This window comes from Serinus canaria, chromosome 18, assembly GCF_022539315.1.
Source record: "Serinus canaria isolate serCan28SL12 chromosome 18, serCan2020, whole genome shotgun sequence".
Taxonomy (NCBI): Eukaryota; Metazoa; Chordata; class Aves; order Passeriformes; family Fringillidae; genus Serinus; species Serinus canaria.
Window position 1 is genome coordinate 10,413,265 of NC_066331.1, and position 17,106 is coordinate 10,430,370.

Here is a 17,106-nt window from a genome sequence, read left to right on the forward strand (position 1 = left end):
TTAATGGGGAGTAATCCCTGCATGCGTCCAGCGCTGCAACAAATATACCGGCTTTACAACTTTTACAAAGTTGTGGAGTTTTTGATTTTCTCCACAAAACATGGGGGTCAGTGCTGTGCCACTCCCTGCCCTGTGGCCAGGGGTGCCCTCAGGAGCAGGGCAGAGGAGCTGTGGCTAAGTGCAAGTGCCCCAGCAAAGCCCTGATGGCAGAGGGCAGTGCAATTAAAGCTCATCAACAATTCAGGGCTGGCAGCAGCCAGTGAAACACTCCTGGCCTGACAGCTGCTGCAAGGTAAATATTTCATCAGCTCCACCAAGGGTCTCTCTGACATTGTGTTAGAGTGATGTTCACAGGTGTCACCTGCCACTGAGCACAGGGCTGGGAGCTGCCTGTGCCACCAGAGCGCGTCCCCACGGAGTCACCAGGGCTGGCAGCTCCTCCAGGGTGGGCTGCTGTCCGAGGGTGACATTGTGATGCTTGTATCCCCATTTGTGTGTGCTGTTTATGCTGGATATTATGTTCTGCGCCTTCAAGACTGCCTCTGAAGAGCGAATGTTTTGTTTTGCTTTGTTATCAGCTGCTCCCCCACGGCTGGTGGGACACACAGACAAGGCAGTACATAGTGCTGCTTTTGCTTTTTGCTTTGCTCTTGCTCTTGCTCCTGCTTCCTCCTGCTTCTGCTCATTAGTTAGTTTAGCTAAGCAGTCTACATTTTTCCCTGTACTGTTTTTCTTTCCTTTTTTTGGAGCCACTCGAGCCTGCTCCGGCCTGGGCCCCATTGTGGCCTAGCGGGGCCTGCTCTGGGCAGCAGCCGAGGGACTGATCACAGACCGACCACCCCGGGAGAGACTTTCTGAATTTGTCATCTTTTTCAGAGCGGTGGCAGAGTGTTGTCACCCAGTATTGTTCATTTTGTGTGCTGGGGGTGCTGTGCCTGGTAAATAAACAGGTTTTTCCACTTCTCTCCGAGGAATCCTTCCCAAACCAGTTGGGGAGAGGGGCCGTGTGGGTTTGCTTTCTGGGGGACCCCCTTTGGAGCTTTTCTCCCAGATTTGCCCTAAACCAGGACAACTGGACACTGGAGGAGTGGGAGAGCTGCACCACAGCCCACAGATGAGAGCAGGAGCTGGAAGAGCAGAATTTGTACTTGTGGGAAGAGCTCAGCACCCCCCAAAGGGCCAGGGCCAAGTGAGCGCCACGGGCAGCACAGCAGCTCCTCAGGGAGCTTGGCTTGCTGACCTGGGAGATCTTCTCCAGCTTTAATGATTCCATGGTTCACATTGAGCTCAGGCCCTGTACCTCTGGGATGGGCACCAAGGAGGAGAAACACGCAGAGAGCAGCCTCAGAGGGAGGGGACAGCACGGGCTCTGTGCTGTGGGGCTGCCGGGGGGGATGCAGAGAGGACAGAGCTCCCTGGGGCTGCAGCTCCCATCTCTGCTCTGGGACAGGGACAGTGTGCAGGTAATGGCTGAAGCTGGGCCAGGAGAGATTTATGTTGGATTTAGGGAAAGGTTCTTCCCCCAGAAGGTGCTGGCACTGCCCAGGCTCCCCAGGGATGGGCACAGCCCCGAGCTCCAGGAGCCTTTGGGCAGCCAGGGGTGCCCAGGGTGGGATTGTTGGGGGTCTGGGCAGGGCAGGGGCTGGACTCATGATCCTCGTGGCTCCAGCTCAGGAGATTCTCAGGTTACATGCATTCCTGCAGTTGGCAGACACTGAAAGCCGTGTTCTGGATATTCAAAATTTACCTCAGTGCTTTTGAGAGGGGCCTCTCTGAGCCCTGGGGCAGCCCCTGGGACTGGCAGTGGTGGAACATCTGTGGGGGGGGTCTTTTAGAGAGCAGCTCTTATCCACAGAAGTGATTTACCACCAGAGATAGAGGTGCTGGCACAGCTGACAAACCAGGGACAGATTTGGGAGAGAGCTGCAAAAGGCCAGCCACATATTTTAGAGTTATTTTCCTGAGGAGGATTTGATGAGATGTGAACTTCATTATTTGCTAATGTCGCAGCACAGAGCCTTGTCCAAAGCCCAGGAGAGTCAGAAGGAATCTTTCCATTAACTTCACTGATTGTAAGTGAGATTGTGACAGATGTACTCCCTTTCCCTTCCTCCTCAAATATTTTAAATCCAACAGCACGAGCTGATGTGTCCTTTCCTGGAGGAGGGCATGGCTCCCTCTCAGACCTGCTTCAATAAATAACCCTGGGGAGCCTTTCAGGTCAGAGGGGCTGAGGGCATTAAAGCTGCAGGCAAGGGGAGGTGAGGCAAGAAAACTCAATTCCCCATGTGGCTGAAGGGCCAGAAGGAAACAGAGCCTGCACCAAGGAGAAAAGCTGTTTGCAGACAATAAAATCGTCTTCAGCATGAGCCAAGCCTTGCTGCTGTGTGCCAGCTTAGAGAAAACCTGCAGAAAATCCCCTTGGCATGTTCCAGAAGGAGGGGATGCCCTGGAGACATGGGCTGAGGAGGAGCTGCCCCAGTGGAGGAATCTGCTGCAAGAAAACCAAAGGCAGAGTGTTGGCCTCAGCTCTGGGCTGGGGCTGAGCAGAGCTGAGACAAGCCAGGGACAGGCCCTGGCTGAGCCCTTTGGGCTGTGGGTGCTGCAGCAGAACCTCATCCCTCAGGTCTCCAGAGGCTTCAGCAGTGCCTTGTGCTGGGAAAGGCTCCCAGTTCCCCTGGGTGAGGCCTGTGAGAGCTCCACACCTGAGCTCAGGTGAGGGACTCTTCACACACTCAGGGCTGAACCAGGTCACTCTCCAGCACTGTCACCTCTGCAAGCTGAGCTGGTTCTGCATGGCAAGGGTCACTCAGAGCCCATGGCCACTGCACTGTCACCTCTGCAAGCTGAGCTGGTTCTGCATGGCAAGGGTCACTCAGAGCCCATGGCCACTGCACTGTCACCTCTGCAAGCTGAGCTGGTTCTGCATGGCAAGGGTCACTCAGAGCCCATGGCCACTGCACTGTCACCTCTGCAAGCTGAGCTGGTTCTGCATGGCAAGGGTCACTCAGAGCCACCCAGAGCCCATGGCCACTGCACTGTCACCTCTGCAAGCTGAGCTGGTTCATGGCAGAGGTCCCTCAGAGCCTCCCAGAGCCCATGGCCACTGCACTGTCACCTCTGCAAGCTGAGCTGGTTCATGGCAGAGGTCCCTCAGAGCCTCCCAGAGCCCACGGCCACTGCACTGTCACCTCTGCAAGCTGAGCTGGTTCATGGCAGAGGTCCCTCAGAGCCACCCAGAGCCCATGGCCACTGCACTGTCACCTCTGCAAGCTGAGCTGGTTCATGGCAAAGGTCCCTCAGAGCCCATGGCCACTGCACTGCCACCTCTGCAAGCTGAGCTGGTTCATGGCAGAGGTCCCTCAGAGCCCATGGCCACTGCACTGTCACCTCTGCAAGCTGAGCTGGTTCATGGCAGAAGTCCCTCAGGGCTGTGGCCCCTGGGCCCTGCTGCAGTTCCCTGCTCCGGGTGACAATGCCAAGGATAAAGCAGCCAGTCTCTGTCCCAGCACATTTTTGTGCAGTTTCCAGTGAAAATAACCCAGCTGGGAACTGAAGGAAGCTGATAGGGATGGAGGCAGAGCATAGATTGAGTTGCAATATCTGGGCAGGGGTCCAGCAAGAGGGGAGGGGACATTTACCGATTCTGGCACACTCTAATGGAGCTCTGCTTCCAGCTCCTCACCTCTGTTTACACTTCCATGGAGCGTGATAGGATCAGCAATCAGGAGCCAGGAGAGGCCCAACACACACAATGTGCTCATAAAGATTTCATTCTTCACTGTGTCAAAAAGCAACTTTCTGGAGGCCAATTTAATTGTTGTCAATACCGGTTGCAAATTGGCCTTAACATTTTAAATTGATGTTTTCTGTAAACTGCCCTGATTAATGGGAGGAAAGATTGTGTTTCTGACTTTCTCCTGAAGATCTAATGGAGGTAACAAACAATAATTGATCTGGCAGGACACAGAGAGGGAAACAGGGAGACTCAGAGCTGCTACAGAAATTATTTTACCTGTCCACAGTACAGAATGGCACAGCTGCTTCGACAGTGGGCTTGCTTAGCTTTGCTTCCTGAGGAAACTCTCAGCAGCTTTAACTAAAGTTCCTGAGCTGCAGGCAGAGGAGTTTGGCTTTGGGGGAAGGCATTGATAACCTGGAATGAACCTGGATCCCCTGGGCTTTGGGGGAAGGCATTGATAACCTGGAATGAACCTGGATCCCCTGGGTTTTGGGGAAGGCATTGATAACCTGGAATGAACATGGATCCCCTGGGCTTTGGGGAAGGCATTGATAACCTGGAATGAACCTGGATTCCCTGGGCTTTGGGGAAGGTATTGATAACCTGGAATGAACCTGGATTCCCTGGGTTTTGGGGAGGGCATTGATAACCTGGAATGAACCTGGATTCCCTGGGTTTTGGGGAAGGCATTGATAACCTGGAATGAACATGGATCCCCTGGGCTTTGGGGAAGGCATTGATAACCTGGAATGAACCTGGATTCCCTGGGCTTTGGGGAAGGTATTGATAACCTGGAATGAACCTGGATTCCCTGGGCTTTGGGGAGGGCATTGATAACCTGGAATGAACCTGGATTCCCTGGGCTTTGGGGAGGGCATTGATAACCTGGAATGAACCTGGATTCCCTGGGCTTCGGGGAAGGCATTGATAACCTGGAATGAACCTGGATTCCCTGGGCTTTGGGGAAGGTATTGATAACCTGGAATGAACCTGGATTCCCTGGGCTTTGGGGAAGGTATTGATAACCTGGAATGAACCTGGATTCCCTGGGCTTTGGGGAAAGTATTGATAACCTGGAATGAACCTGGATCCCCTGGGCTTTGGGGAGGACATTGATAACCTGGAATGAACCTGGATTCCCTGGGCTTTGGGGAAAGTATTGATAACCTGGAATGAACCTGGATTCCCTGGGCTTTGGGGAGGACATTGATAACCTGGAATGAACCTGGATCCCCTGGGCTTTGGGGAAGGTATTGATAACCTGGAATGAACCTGGGTCACCTGGGCTTTGGGGAAGGCACTGAGACCCTGGGGGGAACCTTGGTCACCTGGGCTTTGGGGGATGGCACTGAGAACCTGGGGGGAACCTGGGTCACCTGGGCTTTGGGGGATGGCACTGAGAACCTGGCATTCCCTAGGGTTTTAGGAAAGATGTTGATAACCCAGAATGAACCTGGATCCCCTTGGGCTTTGGGGGAAGGCACTGATAACCTGGGGTTTGGGGGAAGGTTCTGATAAACCAGTGGGAACCTGGATCCCCTGGGCTTTAGGAAAGGGCAGAGCCCTGCTGAGCCCGTGGGGAGCAGGGCCAGGGACACAGAGCCCTTTCCCAAAGTGCTGCTCAGGGTGGAAGTGCTCCTGGGTTTGGCTGGAGACATTTGCCACAATTTCCATGAAGATTTAAGGCCTGCCCTGCATTTTTTCACATTCAGAAGGAGCTCAGAATGTGCCCCTGGGTGCGAGGTGCTGCTGAAAGCAGCACTTTGAATGCATCCATCTCTGGAACATCCTGACTCAAGCTGCTCATTAAAAGCCTTCCCCAGATAGATCAGGCTAATTAGAGCACTGGCCTGTGCTGTTTGCTGCATTCCAAGTGGTGATCCTGGCCACCAGCTCTTCTCCACACCTGCAGGTCCCAGCACAGGTGAGGAGCAGATTTTAACCCTGGGGAAAGTCTCAGCCCTCCCCTGGCACCTCTGGAGCTGGATCCAGACCAGTGCATCCCCTTGGAGAGGCAGTGGGATATTCTGAGCATGATGAGGCCAGCAGAATATGCAGAATATAAATCTGGGCCAGAGTCTTGTGGTGGTGTTTGAGGGTCCCCAGGACAGGGAAGATGAGAATCTTGACTCCGTGTTTCAGAAGGCTGATTAATGGGATGGAGGGACAGGACGAGAGGAAACAGTCTTGAACTGAAAGAGGGCAGATTTAGATTGGATATTTAGAGGAAGAATTCCTCCCTGTGAGGGCAGGGATGTGTCACAGCACATGCCACAGCTGGGACAGCCACAGTACACAGAGTGTCACCATGCAAGTTCCGATAGCTTCAACCCAAACACAGCAACACCATCCCACTTCAGAAGGCTGCAGGCATCTGTCTCTCTTGCCCTTCAGCCCACCCTTTTATCCCCTGCTGCCCCTGCACTGCCCCTGTGTGCCCTCTGCTCCCTTGGGTGGTTGCTCAGCACCCCTGGGCACTCCATGGCTCATTGCTGTCAGTGCTGCTCACCTGCTGCTCACAGCTGCACCCACTGGGGATGAGGCTGGGCCACAGCCCCATCCCAGTGACCCTAAAATGTGCCACACACAGCCCAGTGACCCCAGACTGTGCCACACACAGCCCCATCCCCAATCCCCACAAGGACACCCTGGCACAGGGTGCCCAGAGCAGATGGGGCTGCCCCTGAGTCCCTGACAGTGCCCAAGGCCAGGCTGGACATTGGAGCTTGAAGCACCCTGGGCAGTGGGAGGTGTCCCTGCCATGGCAGGGGTGGGACAGGAGGTTTGTAAGATCCCTCCCAGCCCAAACCAGCCTGGAATTCCAGCAGTGGGAGATGGACTCCTCTCCTCTGCCCTCAGCAGAACCTGCTCAGGCTGCTCTGCTGGGCCCCTGCAGCCTCAGGGACAGCCACCTCCATTTGTCACTGTCACCCACAATCATCCTGCTCACTGACACCAAGCCAGCCTCACAGAAAATGAAGCCAAGGTTTATTTAGCAGGACTTAGGGGCACCCTTCCAATTATAAGTTTGGAAACAAAAGTTCCAGGTCAAACAAGCACCAAACTCAATCAGCCCCTGAGCAGCGAGGACAGTCCTTGCTGGCTGCCCTCGCTGCTCAGCCCTGCCCTCAGCTCTCCTCCTCTGGGCTCTCTCTGACCACAGCCACCAGATCTGCAGCCCCAGAGAGCAGTGCCTTGCCTGGATCCTCCTAGTCCATATTCCTGCCTCTTTTTCCTCCAGCTCTTTCTGTTTCCTTCTTTTATTTTTTTCTTTTTTTAATTTTATTTTCTTCCCTTTGTCCCCAGAAACCAGGCATTGCTGATTTTCTACCCACATCCTGGCAGGAGCTGTGCAGAGCCAGAATTTCCCCCTGATCCCCTTTTCTCCAGGCTGAGCCCCTTTCCAGCTCCCTCAGCCCTCAGGACTCATTCTCTGAACCCCTGTCACCCCGAGGGTGATGTCCCAGCTGTCCCCTGATGGTGCCTGTCCCTGGTCACTGGCCAGAATCCCTCACTCTTAGTGTTTCAGGACCACAAATCCTCTCCAGAGGAGATCTGGCTCCAAGCCTCAGATAAGCAGCAGCAATTCCTTCTTCCACACAAGTCACCTCAAGGCTGTTCTCCAGCCCAAGGCTTTATCCCACAGATCCAAACTGACACACAAAATCACAGGGCTCCCTGTGGGGGAGAACACAGGAAAGCAAAGGGATCAGCTCAGCTCTCAGGGAAAGGGCTCTGTCCCCAACAGCAGGGACAATGCCACCTTCAGAGGATGCTGTCACCTGTCCCCACAGGGGGAGGGCAATGCACCAAGCCCCTTCAAAGAGGCACAAAGCAGCTGAGCCCACAGCTTCCTGCAGAACCCTGCCCAGCAGGGACCAGGAGCAGAGCCAGGTGACACAGGGCAGGAAGTGCCACCAGAGCAGCTCATGAGTGGAGGAGGGCACAGCTTTGAGGAGGAGAGCCCCACCTCCAGCCCAGGAGGGATGGAGGAGCTGCCACACCCCACTGACCCCACCATCACCCATCCATGGAGCATTAAATAAATCAGAGCAATGTCTGCAGCCAAGAGGCTGCAACCCCTGGGCCACTGGGGAAATCAAAATCCAAAAAAAAATAATTTTTTTTGTATGAAAAGAAGCTGAAAACGACAACAGATGTGTTTTGTAATTTACACAAGTCCTAAAGCAGGGGAGGGGAAAATCATTCCAAAGGTGCTGTGTAACAGCCCCTTCCTGTCCATTCAGGCAATTTATGGATTGCTTTGAGTAGACAAATCCATTCCCTCCAGAGTTTATATCCCATAATAGTTTCTTCCTCTCATAAATTTAACTTACATATGAGAAATCACACCAATTCTCCAAAAACCCTGGGAATTTCACTGGGAGGAGAGGAGGGGAGAGGGGGAGAGGGAGAGGGAGAGGGAGAGGGAGAGGGAGAGGGAGAGGGAGAGGGAGAGGGAGAGGAGAGGCACTGCTCAGCAGAAACCTCAGAGAGCCATCCCCTGCCCTCCCTGCTCTGCCTGGCTGCCTGCTGAACCATTTGCCATCCCAGTTTTAGGTTACACAGTTTGCTGTGGCTCAGGGGATGCTCTGCTGTCTCCTGGCACAGCCCTGAGTGTGGTATTTGCTGGGTCCCCAGGACGAAGAAGGAATTGAGAATCTGCCTCCATGTTCTTAGAAGGCTAATTTATTATTTTATGTGCTTATTTTATATTAAAGAATGCTAAACTAAAACTATAATAATGAATAGAGAAAGGATCTCACAGAAGGCTTAAGAAGATACTAATGGAAAACCTGTGACTCACCAGAGCCTCGACACAGCTGGATGTGATTGGTCATTAACTTAAAACAATTCACATGGAACCAATCAAACAACCACCTGTTGGACAAACAGCCTCCAAAGCAGCAGAACACAGGAGAAGCAAAGGAGAAAATATTGTTTTCCTGGCTCCTGGCATGGCCCCAAGTGTGATACTTGCTTCCTCCCAGGATGAAGGAGGAATTGAGAATCTGCTTCCATGTTCTTAGGAGGCATATTATATTATATTATATGTATATTATATTATAGTTATATTAGATTGATATTATATTATATTATATTATATTAGATTATTATATTATAGATTGATATTGATAGATATGATCTTATTATTATATTATATTATATTATTATTATATTATTTATTATTATATTTATTATATATTATATTATATATATATTCATTATCATATCATATAGTCTGTCAGTATAGTATCGTATCATATCATCATATCATATATTATGCTAGACCTAAAACTATACTAAAGAATAGAGAAAGGATCTCACAGAAGGCTTAACAAGCTACTAATGAACAACTTGTGACCTCTTCCAGAGCCTCGACACAGCTGGATGTGATTGGTCATTAACTTAAAACAACTCAGATAAAACCAATCAAACAATGACCAGTTGGATAAACGATCCCCAAACCACATTCCAAAGCAGCAAACACAGGAGCAGCAATCAGAGAATTATTGTTTTCATATCTCTCTGAGGCTTCTCAGCTCCCCAGGAGAAAATCCTGGCAAAGAGAATTTTTCAGGAAGGTGTCAGTGCCCCCCCAAGGGAGCAGCACTTACCTGGGTTGCTCTTGGAGGTGCGCACTGGGGTGTACTGGTTTTTGGAGGAGGTCCTGACTGGGGTGTTCTCTTTGGGGGAGGTATCTATGGCCGAGATTGTCTCTCTTTCACAGTGTCCGATTGGGATTGGTCCCTGCTGCCTTAGGATGTCGGCCAGAGCCCTGGGAAGACAGGAAAGAAAGGGGGGAAATGTATTTTAACCCAGCTGGAATTCAGTATTTCAGAGTAGAATGGAATAGGGTTCAGTGTTTGTACTTGTGAATCCAAAGCAGCTGGGTTCATACCATAAACAGAGAAAAAAAGCAACGATAGCAGTGATACTAATATTTAAAAATAGGGCCTAAAAGCTCTGTTTCTTTCTGTGTATCTGCTGCAAGGATTTCCAGGCTATTGTCTGGTATCTCATCTGCTCTCTCTAATTCACATCAGCCCAGGGTGATGGTGCCTGTCCATCATCTCCCAGGGCAGGCAAACTGCTCCTAGCACACAGAGCACTGCCTCCATCAGGAGCCCCTGCTGGCCCCAGCCCTGGCACCTCCTAAAAGTGACACCAAAACCCCCCTGCCCCAGCCAAACTCCCTTAAAACTGACTGGGATCAGGATCCCCACATCCTGAAATCCCTGCACACAGCTCAAATCCCAGCAGTGCTCAGAGTGTTTTCCAAAGGAGAACCACAAGGCAGAAAAATGGATTAACCAACGTGCAGGGGTTGATGTCAGCACAGCTCTGAGCCTGCCTTGAGCTCTGTGCTCAGCAGGGGTTGCTTTAATGGCTGAGTTCTCTCTGCCATTCCCAGGGAAAAGCAACATCACCCAGTTCAGCTGCAGCCAGTGGTTTCCTCTTGGGCACTCCAAGGCTTTCCCCCTCTGTGAATATCATGGACACATGAAAGGCCCTGATCTTCCTGGGACAGCCCCGGGTTCTCTGCTGGGCCTCAGGAAAAGCAGGAAAGGGGTGGCCTCTGGGGGCTGTAAGGGACAGTGGCACTTGGAAGCTGATGGAGTTGGAAAAATCTCATTTCTCCTGGCAAGGGGAACATGTCTGGAGTCAGCTCAGGTCCCAAGGAAGGTGTCAGGAGGAGACATCCCCTCACTGCACATTAACGAGAGGGATGCTGGCATTGCTCATTGCCACTGGCATCCCTTAAATGCCACAGATTCTGGGCTTTCAGATGAGAAATAGTTTGGGCCCTGGGTCTGTTCCATTTTCCAAATCATTTCCTCTCCAGACTCCTGTCCCTGTGCATAATGGATTGCAATACTAATGTGCTCCACAGAAGGAACTCTTGGAGGATCTCAGAGGCTCCTGAGCAGAATCACATTAGTTCAGCACCAGCCTGTACAGAATAAGGATATTTTTACCCTTTTTTTGGTTGTAGAAAGAGCAGACCTGGAGGCTATAACCACCCAGGGGATACCTGTGTGTGCACACAGAGTGACCCTCATGGGGTGAAGGGATTGTTGTTTGTAAGGACAGGAGAGCACAGACTGGGCCAGGCCCAGAGAGAGGTGAGGGTGGCAGCCACGAGAGAGGGGTGCTGAGCCTTGAGCAGTGTATTTCCATAAATCCTGAGGGGGTGGAAGGTCAGTCCCACTTAAAAGAGGCAGATTTGTTGGTGACAGTCCCTTGGCTCCAGCTGGCTCAGTGCCCTCTGCACAGCTCCAGGAGAACAGACTCACTGGAATATTTGTGTCCCACGTGTGCAGCCAGTTGGGCACAATTAGTGCCACTGATGTCAGCAGCCCCCTAATCACCTGCACAGGGATATGAGACACTCCAGAGCCCTTCCTGTGACGCCACGTCTCTTATCTGAGGAGCACAAAGCTCGCTGGCTGGAGCGTGGCACTGATAAGGATTTGTGACACCTTTCCCTCACGTCATCGCCGTGCCAGCGCTGGGCTCTGCCACCCTCCCCCAGAGCAGCCAGAGGCCAGCTGGGAGGCTGCTCCAGGGGCTGCACTGCTCTGGGAGAGGGAAATCCATGGATGTGCCCCATGGCTGGACAGCCCAGGCCAGGCCCTGCTCCCTGGGACGGCTCTGGTGGCACTCTGCATGAATTTGGGGAAAACCCCAGCGGGATGAACACTGGGGTTCATCAATTTTCAGAAGGAAAAATCAAAAGGATTTGGTGTAAATCCAAAGGAATTGAGGGGAAGGATGGAAGCAGTGGGGCAGCAAGGCTGGCCATCAGCTGGGGAGTGGTGCTGGAAGGGGAAGTGACAGACTTGGATCCCAAAATGTGGCTTTAGTCAGGGAGAAGGTAAAGCTGGAGGGCTGGGAGGGACCAGCTCACCCTGCCCCTCTAACCCAGCCCAGACCTCAATCTGCTCCCTGAAATTCCCACGAGGACTGCTGTCCTCCCCACAGCATTCCTGGGAAAGTGTTGTCCCACTTTCCCCACACCCAGATTGCCAACACTAATTAACAGTGGGAGTGTTAACTGGGGAGTGTTCAGGGTGTCCCTTCTGCTGTCACCAGGGCAGCTCTGGTGACAGCTCCAGCAGGCTGGGAGGGGAATGAGGGGAATGAGGCTGGACTGAGGGGTCTGGGGGTGCTGGAAGGGGAGGGCACAGGGAAGAGCTGCCTGTTCCCAGCAGTGCAGGGGGTGCACACTCAAAACTTCACTGATTCACCTTCTGAAAACCCCCTCTCGTGCAGAAATTATCCAGGGCTGCTAGCAAACAGAATTTCCTGTTCCAAGTCCCTGTGAATGTGGGGAGGAATGGAAGGAGAATGACCAAATGGGTCTGGCAGAGCACAGTGAAGGGAGCAGTGCCTGGCTGAGCTGCAGCTGCTAAAAGCAGAGCAGGGATGGAGCTGGTGGCAGAACTCCAATCACTTCAGCACAGCCAGGATTTCAGTAGAAAAAAAGCCAGGTTAAAGACTCCCCTATGCTCTGTTACTAACTGGGAAAGAAAGAGGCAGTTATTGCAGGAGATGGATTTATCCAGCCTGCAGCCAGCTCACCTGGAAGGGACAGCTCTCTCTGAGGGACAGCACTTGGGTCACAGCCACTGTCACAGAGAGCAGCTGTGCATTATTCATGGCCTGGCTGCTGTCCCCACACCTGCTCTGTGCCCTGGGCAGCTCCAGATGCTGACCACACCTGGGGCTGGCCACTCCTGGGGCATTCCCACATTCCAGGTGCTGCCAGCTGGGTCCTGTGTGCCCAGGGCTGGCCACTCCTGGGGCATTCCCACATTCCAGGTGCTGCCAGCCGGGTCCTGTGTGCCCAGGGCTGGCCACTCCTGGGGCATTCCCACATTCCAGGTGCTGCCAGCTGGGTCCTGTGTGCCCAGGGCTGGCCACTCCTGGGGCATTCCCACATTATAGGTGTTACCAGCCAGGTCCTGCATGCCCAGGGCACACAGGGAAAATCAGATGTCTCCTGAGAAATCTTAATTCCAAACAACGTGGGAAGCTCCTGGAATTTCATCTGGCTCCAAAGACAACCACTTCACACACCTGGCAGCAATGTCCTAACTGAAAATCTCTGCCTGTTGCTATGATGTGGGCCCGCTGTGTCCAGAGAACAAAACTGCTATGGAAATATTTGGTAATTAAAAGCTTAAAAGGAACCTTTCCAAGGGGCGTTTCTCTGCAGAGAGATGTCACCCTGAGCACAAAGTGTCCTCAGCAGGGCAGGACCTGCACCTGGGCCATGGCCAGGCTGCTGGGGACAGTGAGTGGCAAAAGATTGGTACCCCCAGGTGTTCGAGGCCCCAGCTGGCTGCAGGGGGGAGCAGCCCCTGGGACCCCCAGGTCCCACCTGCACCCACCCAGCTCCAGCCCCTGCTCTTCCCAGGACAATGGGGAGGCTCCCTGCAGGGAGAGGTACCAGGGGTGCTGGGGAGAGTGGGGAGCTGTGCAGGACAGAGACAGAGCAAAGAAAGGAGAGAAAATAAAAGCAGCAGCTCTTGCTGGGTGGGAAAGGCTGTGGGGAGGGTGCTGGGCTGGCCCAGCTCTGTCCTGCTCTGTGCTGTGCATCCCCAGCACAAACACAGAGACAGCACCCACTGCTCACCCAGAGCACCTGGGGAAGGGTCGAGCACAGGGGCTCTGGGTTCACACCAAATCCTCTGCTCTGAGCACAGCTCAGGGGCTTTGAACTCACTGAGGAAAGCTGAGCTTTCTCTGAAGAGCCCTCCCAACAAAGGAGGCTGCGGTGAGAGCCCAGCCCGGCATTTCTCATGGAGGAATTCTGTGTTTATCCCCCTGGGGAAGGAGATAGCTGAGCCCTCCAAGAAGGGCAGAGCACACAGATCTGAGGAGGCACAGCCAGCCCACCTCAGTGGGGCCAAAGGCAAGCAACACATGCCCTGATCTCATCTGCCCCAGAAAGTTCAGATCTTATGTGAAGCAGAAATTTTAAAAGGCAGCTGATCTCCAAAGGCACGGAGATCAACTGCTACTGAAGGATAGAAGAGATTACAAAACTAAAATGAACAGAAGTTCAGAGCGACACTGGATTCCCTCGACACCTCATGGTGGAGTTGGACTAACAGAAAAAGTTAATTAGCAAGCAGAAAAATGCCAAATAAATGGGAATTAGAGACACTGAGCTGATTTGGTGGAGGCAGCACAGTTCCTGAGCCTGGCCTCTCGTAATGGGAGAAGTTCAAAGAGAAAGGAGGAGCCCAGAAGCATCCAGAGGAAGTCGGTGGCCAAGCAGCCTCTGTGCTCCCACAGAGTCAATCTCACCATAAAATAGACTCAGAGAGGAAAACACAGCAAAAACCCCAATTATCAAACTGCAAACACAACCAGAGCTCCAGACTGGAGCTTTCCCAGCGCACGGAAGTGAAACAAAAGGAAAAATCTTTTGTACAGGTACAGGCACCCAGAGACACACCTGGCCTGGATTTGGGTCTGCAGCTGGACAATCCACCCTGCAAAGGGACAAGATCCAGGTGTTCTCCCTGCTCAGGGGTCACCACAAGTCCAGCCAGGTGCAGGGTTGTTCTGACAAAGAGCCAGTCCTGAGGAACTTGTCTGAGGTCAGGAGTGAAGGTGTCCCTGCCCATGGCAGGGGGTGGAACGAGAGGATCTTTAAGGTTCCTTCAAACCCCATCCATTCTGTGATTCTGATTTTTATGGCTGCACCTTTTTTGGTTTTTCTTAGCTCAGTCTGACCTGTATTCTGTGCCTGTGAAAAGGACTGGGCACTTCAGAGGAGAACCTCAGAAACCATCAGGATTAAACAACTCAGAGCAGGGCAAAGAGCAGCTGAAAGGCACCGAGTGAGTCCGAGCAGAGTGAAAAAAGGCAGAGCATAAAACACATCAGTGGAAAGAGACTGAGAGCAGGAACAGCATCCAAGAAAGAAAACCTCCTGCCGAGTCCCCATGGCCAGGAGTGTTCACAGCACTCCCTGCCTGCCCTGGGGACCATGGGGTTTGATCCTTTGGCTCCAGCAGCAGAGAGCAGAGCTGAAGGAGCTGCCTGTGATCCCCGTCTCAAAGAGCAGGGCTGGAGAGAGGCACTGCTCATAACCTTCACAGCTGAAAGCAGCTCCCTCCAGCAGCCCCTCAGCAAGCACAGGGCCCTGGGCTGTGGGGGATGCAGCCTGAGGAACACAAACCCTGCTGTATTTCAAGCTGGGCTCACACAGAGCAGCAGCTCCTTGGATCTGGGAGCAGACAGATCCATTGCCTATGGTCCCTGCTGGAACTCGGAGCCACGGAGCAGAAACAAGCAGGAGTGGATCAATTAAACTCAGGTCTCTACACGGGCAAAGGATGTGTTCATTTATAAAAGCTGGCAGTTATCACTCCCAGAGCAGGAGATGCAGAGGCTGAAGGGAAGAGCAGCACAGATGCTGTGGGAGGAGGGTGAAGTGAAGCACAGCACAGAGCCTGTTTCCCTTCTCCCTTTCCCACCCATCAGCCACTCTCCATGCAAGGCCAGATAAGGCCTTTGAGCAGCACACAGAGCTGGTTTGCTGGGAAAAATCCCTGTGCAGCTGCCCAGGAGAGCAGCTGGGCTCCCAGCAGTGCCCCAGGGCCAGCTCTGCCCCTGTGTCCCTCTGGCCCCAGCTGACCAGTGGGATGCGCTGGGGATATTTCAGTGCAGGTTCCAATCTGTGCATTCCCAGCTCAGCAGAGTGCAGTGGCTGCTGCTGAGGCTAAGCAGGGGTCGTGGAGCAGTGCTACATCTGTGAGTTATTTGTGTTCTGTAGTGTGGGGATGCAGGGTCACAGCCACGAATGAGAACGTTCTGTGTCACCCCTTCGTGCTGCAGAAAAATTCACCCAGCTCTGGAAAGAACCAGCTGATATTCCCTGCTCAGAGACTCCTTAATTCACCCCCAGACTGAAAGTAAAGTAATTAATTCTTAGATTTCACTGAAGAAATGCTCGAGAGAAGAAAACAACCCTGGCAATGAGACAGAAACAAACCATCCTCACCAATGCATGAGAGAGCATCAGCTCACACAGTACTGCTGGGTGTCATTCTCAGAAACCAGCCCCAGCTTCTACCTGGACCCCAGCAAAGTTCTGGCAGTGTAACCCCCAAAGCAAGGGGCAGTTCTATACAGCCAGGCTCAAAGATCCTATCGCTGCCAAAAAAAATAAAAAAATAAAAAATCAGTGCCATTGAAAGCATTACAAGCATTTCTGCACAATAGGAATATTTCAGCTCCTGGTTTTCAAAGCACTTCCACTTAACTGCTGTTAGAAAGGCCTGAATCAGTGCTTGTGAGCCCAGGATCACAGCAGTGCCCTGCTTTGAAGGGACGTGGCAGTGCCTGGAAACTGGAGCTCATTCCAGCTCGGAGCTGCACATGCACAGCCAGCCCTTCCTTCCACGGCACACTGACAGCTCTCCTGGGGATCTGAAAACCCTCCCTCCACCTAAAGATATTGTATGAGCCCTGCCTCCCTCAAAATGTTCTCTCTGAGTTCATGAGGATTTTCTGTGAAAGCTGGATGAGAAATGGGCAGAGGGATGACATCCACACACTCGGCGAGCATTTAAGAGGAAGTAAAATTTCCGGTGTGATCCTGCTCGTGGGGAGGCGCAGGGAAGTTCTCATTGATCTTCCCTGCCCGTGGGATACGAGCCCAAGAGGCTTTTTCCAGCCCCTGGAGCAAGCTGTGCTCATGCTGCTGCTCTGCTCCTCCCAGAGGATGCACACCGAGGTTTGGTGCACTCGCCATCACTACAGAGCGTTATTCCAGATGTCACACTCCACTCCAGCTGACACGACCTCAAACAGACAGAAATATCTGACCCCAACCTGCTTTCCTCCTTCCCTGTTCCTCCCCAGCAGCTGTCAGAGACAAAGACAAACCATTCCTCTGCTGGTATTTACATTCTGCTTAGAGCACCCAGAGCATTCAGCCCAGCGCAGGAGATGCACTTCAAAATATTTAAACCCTCGTGTGATGTTGATCAAGTTCAGGTAACACAGCTCTGAAAGGTATAATCTTTTACCAGCTACCATATTATAGAAGTCAATCAACTCCTTAAAATGCTCTGGAAGTCAAGCTTCCCGAGCACTCAATCTGCCATTCATACTTCTACACACAGGTGAATCATTTCAGCAGAACTTATCTAAATAAAGCAAAGCAAGCATCAAAGAAATGAAAACATCAGGAAGAATCCAGACAAGTCTGGCAACACTGGCTCTGATTTCCAAGGGTAAAGGATCCAACCCTGCAGCAGGCTGGAGCAGAAGTAACATATGGACATCCAACCCAGATTTCCAAATTTAGTGTGAAGATAAGGCCCAGGCGAAGTTGC

At 52.4% G+C, this 17,106-nt stretch overlaps 1 protein-coding gene across 1 annotated transcript in view; it reads right to left on the minus strand.

Annotated features, from left to right (window-relative positions):
- SHISA6 (shisa family member 6) overlaps positions 1–17,106 on the minus strand; it is a 132,729-nt gene that overhangs the window by 112,265 nt on the left and 3,358 nt on the right. The window contains exon 2 of the mRNA XM_050981415.1: positions 9,357–9,521. Within this exon, the coding sequence (XP_050837372.1) occupies positions 9,357–9,521 (165 nt within the window). The remainder of the gene's footprint in view (positions 1–9,356; positions 9,522–17,106) is intronic.